The 7,032-nt window shown below is 40.9% G+C and overlaps 1 protein-coding gene across 1 annotated transcript; it reads left to right on the top strand.

The window, feature by feature from the left end:
- The first annotated feature begins 1,645 nt into the window (after nt 1-1,645).
- LOC115421871 (probable G-protein coupled receptor 173) lies at nt 1,646-6,813 on the top strand. Its single transcript, XM_030137864.1, has 2 exons — nt 1,646-2,650; nt 3,678-6,813. The coding sequence occupies exon 2, from the start codon at nt 3,846-3,848 to the stop codon at nt 5,046-5,048; it is 1,203 nt and encodes a 400-aa protein (XP_029993724.1). The 5' UTR covers nt 1,646-2,650; nt 3,678-3,845; the 3' UTR covers nt 5,049-6,813.
- The last annotated feature ends 219 nt before the right edge of the window (nt 6,814-7,032 follow it).

The raw sequence follows: 7,032 nt of genomic DNA, 5'->3' as shown, positions 1-7,032 counted from the left end.
GCTTCACCAATGTGTACAATGTACAACACCCTTTGTCCTTCATACTAAAATAGGTAAATATGGACTGTACAGTCGCAGTCAGTTTGGTTTTATTTACTCATATAAAACTTTCAAATATGAATGAGAATCAAAAACCCTTAAGGGCCTTGACAAGAGGTGTTCTTCAGGCCACTTACAATATATATATTTAATAAAACAACTTTTAACACTATTACTGTAGTCTATTGAATGGGAAAGTTTGTGATAATTGAGATTTGAAAATCAGAGGGATTCAGATTTTTTTAAATCATAAATCAGCCTCAATGGGTTTTACAATATGTGCAATACACAACACCCTCTGTCCTTCATACTAAAATAAGTAAATGGGAACTGTATGGTTTGGTTTTACTCATATCAACATTAGGAAAGCAGATGATTTGTGAGTAAATATGAAGGGCATTCAAAACCCTTCACAAGTGGAATTCTTTAGGCTATTTCACAAAATAATCACATAGCCTAAATGTAGTGTATGTTTAGTTTTGAATACAGTAAATGCTAGAAACATGATGTTAACGGTTAATGTTAATTTACAAAGAAAAAAATAGTATATGACAATAAAATAATGTAAAAAACATAGTCTATTGCAAAGGTGTCAAACATACAGTCCATGGGCCAAAACTAGCCCGCCAAAGGGCCTAATCTGGCCCACAGGATGGATTTGCAAATGTCAAGGGTGTCAAACTTATTTTAGTTATCCACAAACAGCCTAATGTGACCTCAAGTTGGTCGGACAAATAAAACAATAGCATAATAACATATAAATGATGACAACTCCAAATTTTGTACTTGGTTTGAAGTGAAAAACGGAAAATTTGCATTAAGAAAATATTTACATTTACAAATGATCCTTTCACATTAAAATGTGAGTAACCTGAACAAATATGAACACCATGTCTGAATACAAATAAGTGATATTGTAACAGTATTATGCCTTTTACTACATGTTCTGTACCTTCGTAGATCCACTGTGATCTGTAAATTGTGATGCACATGTTTAATGATATGCTGAGACATAATATTGTTTAGACTGTAGTTATTTTTCTGAGTGTTCATGTTTATTGATGTAATTCACATTTTATTTTGAAAGGATAGTTTGTAAATAAACATTTTCATCATGTAATTTTACTTTTTTTTTTTACATAAAACATTTTAAAATTTTGGAGTGGTCATTATTTATAGATTTTATGCTGTTATCTTACTGATCCAACCCAATTGAGATCACATTGGACTGTATGTGTTTGACACTGTTCTACTGGATGTGAAAGATGGTGATAATTTCAGTGAGCCTCGGAAATGGGATGTATCCGTGTGTCGTTGTCCGGTGCTGTTCCAGGGGACTCGCCCCTGTCAGGCCTGTTCCTGTGTCATTGGGGTCCAGTGAGGCCAGTCCGTCACCAGGGCCAGGAGACCAATGAACAGGATCCACGGTCTGTGAACAGCTGGAGCTCCACGGAGGAAGAAAACAGACGCGTCATGTATGATGACAGAGGCTGTTGGAATAAAACATCACTTTCAACTTATGTATGGACCACTGCACAGATAACACCGACTCTCTCTCTCTCTCTCTCTCTCTCTCTCTCTCTCTCTCTCTCTCTCTCTCTCTCTCCCCGAATAAAACCGACCGATTCCGCGAATGTGCGAGCTGCCTCCTTGCAAGCAGCCATAATTGGGATTATTCAGGAATAATTCGCCTAATCCAGCAGTGCTGTTTTTATTCTCCTGCTATTTTTATTTATTTTTTGCAAATCGTGATTTCGACAGCGTTGGTGATGTAAATTCCTTCCGAGGCATCGCTGGATTTGTCAGAGATGTATTTATGCTTATCATGGAGGCTTTTATTGTGGACTATTAAGATGTAGTCCACCTTCGTTGGACAGCAAAACAAAGACTGCATATGAACTGTTCAGGGTAAATACATCGCCTTTTTTTTTTGACTGAAAGATGGGAAAAAGAGACGTACCGAGCCTGTCTGTGTGGACTAATTGTTCTGGTGCCACAAGCCAATATACATGCCAAGACGATTCATTTAGGGGATGCGCGATCTTTTTTTCCTCTCTAACGCTTGTGGGTGGGTTATTATAAGCATTGAAAATCTGACATCATTTGGATATATGAACAGAACAACATCTTTTTCATCGCGTCTGTTTCTAGCCCTGTGGAGATCCATCTTCGACGTGATGCAACATAAAATCTGTTTTCTCGGATGATATTCAGACCCAGACCAAATGAACACATCCCTCTATATGAAACTGTAATAGGGTGGCACTGGGATTTTTTTTTTTTTTTTTTTTTTTTTTTTTTAGTTGTTGTTGTTGTATCTGAAATGTGGCTTAACAGCAGAATCCTCATCCTTGAGTGTTTGATCAGCTGTTGATTATTGCATCGCCTGTAATGTATTATGTTGATTATATGTTGCTCAATTCGATATTCCTTTGCGATGGATTCATGCATAACAGGTGTTGTTTGAGCCCAGAGCACAACGAGAGCGTGAGGCTTTATTATGTGTTTTTCTCTCGATTTAACAAACAGTGACACAAAGCGACAAGGATCATTTTTGTGTTTGTTTTTTTGTCGTGGGAGAAGAACGGATCCATAAATGAGGGGATGAAAGGTATGTTATCCTATCTCTCTGTCTATCTCTCTCTCCCTCTCTCTCTCTCTTCCTCTCAGCCTCTCTTTCTCTCACATACACACGACAGAGGTGATTTTGACACCTGTTCATCTGTTTTTCCCTTCAGTCAGTGTTTTAGGCCTAGCTGACATGGCAGCCATCTAATCGGGTGAGATGATGTTTGTCAAGGTGGCAGAGGGCTGTTAGGTATAGAAAAAATAAGCCTACAGTCAAAGCTAATCTTACTGTGTTTCATGGCCTACATAGGCAAGGCCCACCCTGACAAGCACAGCTCTCTGTTATTATTACCTTACGCCTATGAATGAGTTTTTTTGGGTGAGGCTGCATCTTGAATCTAGTTTTTAATCATCGTGTCAGGCTTAAAATCGTGCCCTCTTTAAACAAGGCTGATGTGAGGATCCTTGCCAAAAGCAGTATCTTCAAAATTGACATATTTTTTTCCAGGTTGAATCCAATTTCATTGTCTAGCCATTCACATACAGGCCTACAGTAAGAACTAAATGGCTGCCTGCCCTGCCATTACATTCTCACATTTGTTTTAAGATGCACATTGTACCAGATGCTCTGTAACTGCCATGCATACATACACAGGGCAGCAGAAGGAAAGCATAAAATGTTCTTTTGCTCATTTACAACATCTCTGTTTGTTGGACATACCCAGTGTTGGTTGTACTGTGTCTGCTCCATCCCCCTGTACACCCCCATGCATTCACTCAAACACCCACACTTGCACAAAGTATGTGAGCTGTTGTATCTTAGCAACGGGCAAGGTAATTACTGAGAGAGCCAAGGAGCTGGCATGCTGTAGAGCTGCTGATCTGATCCCAGCCTTAGAGGAACAGGAAGGCAGAGATTTCCACCGTGTTGCCCAACACAGCACTTCTATATCCACGCTTTTAGCTCTAATATTTATTTCCATTTATTAGACTGTTCTAGGTGTAACAGGCATGTCAGACATCTTGTTTTTCACTCGAGTTGTCTTCAAAATGTATCTGTCTGTTCACAGGTGATGTGGCTGTGGACAAAGAGGAAAGATGATTCTGTCGTGTAGAAAAGATCCTTTCGGCCTCTCCTTGTAAAGTCGAGAGAGAGAGCCGTGGGAGACGACGGCTTTAGGAGGATCAGTAGTGTTTGTGAAGGGCCTGAACCACAGGCTCTTGTGGAAGGTGGTAGAATGGCTAACCAGAGCTTTGCCATCGATGGCCCTGGTAGTTTGCTGGCTGTGCTGGCCTCACAGAGTGGACTGGCAAGAGGCGGCAGCAGCAGCAGTGACAGCAGCAGCAACACTGGAGGAATCTCTGCCACAGATGTGTCTGCCTACTTCAAGCTGGTCTTCTTGGGTCTGATCATCTGTGTCAGCCTTGTAGGAAACCTCTTGGTCTCTGTGCTAGTCTTACGAGACAGGACACTTCACAAGGCCCCCTATTTCTTCCTCCTGGACCTGTGCCTGGCCGATGCAGTTCGCTCTGCTGCCTGCTTCCCCTTTGTGCTGGTTTCAGTCCACAACAGCTCGGCCTGGACTTACAGTGCCTTGAGTTGTAAAGTTGTGGCTTTTATGGCTGTGCTATTTTGTTTTCACGCTGCCTTCATGCTGTTTTGTGTGGCTGTAACCCGCTACCTTGCCATTGCCCACCACCGATTCTACGCCAAGCGCATGACCATCTGGACCTGTGCCGCCATTATTTGCATGGTTTGGACTCTGGCCGTTGCCATGGCGTTCCCACCTGTCTTTGACGTGGGGACATACAAGTTTATCCGTGATGAGGATCAGTGCATTTTTGAACACCGCTACCTGAAGACCAATGACACCCTAGGCTTCATGCTCATGCTGGCTGTGGTGGTCCTGGCAACCCACGGTTTCTACGCCAAGCTGCTGCTGTTTGAGTATCGGCACCGCAAGATGAAACCTGTCCAGCTCGTCCCAGCTATCAGCCAGAATTGGACCTTCCACGGTCCTGGGGCCACTGGTCAAGCTGCAGCTAATTGGATTGCTGGTTTTGGTCGAGGTCCCATGCCACCCACTCTGTTGGGCATTAGGCAAAATTTACACAATCAACACCGGCGGCTGCTCGGGATGGAAGAGGTGCGGTCAGAGAGGAGGCTGGGCAGGATGTTCTACACCATCACCCTGCTCTTCCTGGTCCTCTGGGCTCCCTACATCGTGGCATGCTTCTGGAGGGTGTTCGTCAAGTCCTGCGCCATCCCTCACAGGTACCTTTCTATCACAGTGTGGATGAGCTTTGCCCAGGCTGGTGTCAACCCCATCTTCTGTCTCCTGCTCAACGAGGACCTGAGGAAAGTGCTGAGAGCTCACCTGCCAACCTACTGGAGGACTAAACAACACCTGCCCCAGGATGAAGCCTACTGCATCATGTGATAAGACATCACTGTATGAACGAGAATGTTTCAGGTTTTAAGGGACATTTGGAGATTTAATGCACCTTGGTTAAGTGTTAGTGTCTGTTTTGTTGTTTTGCACAACAAAATCAAATTTTACCAACAAATGCAGGCACAGTGCCATTTTATTAAGAATGTTAATATTTGAATAAGATTGCCCTCAGGTGCAAAGGTTTGAACAGGGCAACAGAAAAGTCCTGGTAACACTTTAATGGCTTGTATTTCAGATGATGTACTGTACAAGTACTGAGTAGAAAAGATCACAACAATCACCACTAGATTTAAGTGTGACAGATGCCATTTTAAAATAATGTTGCCTTATTTCAGAGGGACGTACCCCAAAGCTTTCACCCAAGTATTCATCTGTGTCGCATGAGACACAAAACAGACACACAGAGGGTTGAAATCCTTGAAGATATGTACTGTTGCCTGTGAAAAGAAAGTGTTGATCAGAGTGTTTCTAACTCTGAGAAACATCAAGGAACTCAAAGGGACTAAATGGATCGGCAGACCACCCTGGACGCCTTTTCATCTAATTCAATGGAGACCGCAAAATATCGAATGAACCTAATACCCTTGGATACATTTAAATAGCTGTTGTGAACCCAAGCCCCTAACATGCTTGATTTTTTGAACTTGATTTAGGGCGTGTCAGGTTTCTTTGTATCATAAAAAATTGCCTGTTTTCCTTTATTTGTAAACTATACATGTTAAGCAGATGACACTATTTTGAAATATGACTTGATTTCATATTGTATAGACTGTACAGGAATGTATATTCCTGCTTGTGTGTTTTTATATAGCATTTGTGTGTAAGTGTGTGTGAGAGAGGAAGCAGTAGAGAGAAAAGGGATAGAAAGAAATAATGACGATAGAATAGGTTTCAGTAATATTGAGTCAATATGAAAGCAGCATGTGGTCTCCAAATCATACAAAGTGAGCAGTCATCATATGAAAATGTATCCTTTAAATGGATTTCTCTGACTGAAAATGTACTTTGATTTTTTAACAGTAATTTACAGGCAAGCATTAAACACGACTGGATAATGAATAAGGGGACAGAATAATTAGCAAACAACACTTTCACATTACAAGCGGGCCATAGGATTTAATGATTTGAATGATGATGCAAATTACTGCATTTTAAAATGCCATTAGCAAATGAATATTTTTTTGCAAATGATGATCTTGGGAATGTTTTTAAAATACTGCTTTGCTCTCATCAGAATACAAAGACTTAAAGAAATGAAGTGGTATTTAGAATGAAGGAAACTTGAATGTTACCAGGCCCTCTTATATTTCCCAGCGACATAAACCATTTGAGTGTCTGGATCACAGTATGTCTAAAATCAAAAAGTATTCAGGCTGGTTGTAACCCCAGAGATGTTTGCTGTGTGGAAACCAGTTTAGACTACACTGAGTTGTGTCTCCAAATTAAGATTCATGTAATGCAAATGTCTGACCTACAGTATGTTAGGCATAGAAATATTTGTGCAGTCAGTTTTCTAAATGTGGACACTTGCACAGCATACTGTATTAGCATGCATTCCACTGCATTTCATAGATTCAAAACTGGGGATTACAACTTGTACAGATGTTGATGTGGAAAGATTAAGTGAAAAGTAAACTGAGGTCCATAATTTTTACGTCTGGCATTCCTTTGCGAGATGATATTCTGTAACTGTACAGTTTAACTGAGGTGGTTCTTTTTCCCACTCATCAATAAAGACTCTACTTTTGATGCATTCTGATTTCCTGATCTGCTATAATGTTGAAATGAGATGTAACATGTAGCACAAATATCTTTGTAGGTCATTGCTTAAAATGACAAAGTCATCTTGACTGAGCACTGACCAACAACAATACCTAAAAAAATAAAATCTATGCTGGATGAGGCACAAACATACAACAATATACAAGTGAGTGAAGGGGTTTTTAAGACGTGAGCTCAATGGGAACAAATG

Source organism: Sphaeramia orbicularis, chromosome 7 (genome assembly GCF_902148855.1).
Source record: "Sphaeramia orbicularis chromosome 7, fSphaOr1.1, whole genome shotgun sequence".
NCBI lineage: Eukaryota > Metazoa > Chordata > Actinopteri > Kurtiformes > Apogonidae > Sphaeramia > Sphaeramia orbicularis.
Note: the sequence above shows the minus strand (reverse complement) of the source record. Positions and strands in the feature narration are given on the sequence as shown.

Excerpts from the sequence above, each read along its gene's own strand:
- LOC115421871 (XM_030137864.1), top strand. The coding sequence starts at position 3,846 with ATGGCTAACCAGAGCTTTGCCATCGATGGCCCTGGTAGTTTGCTGGCT.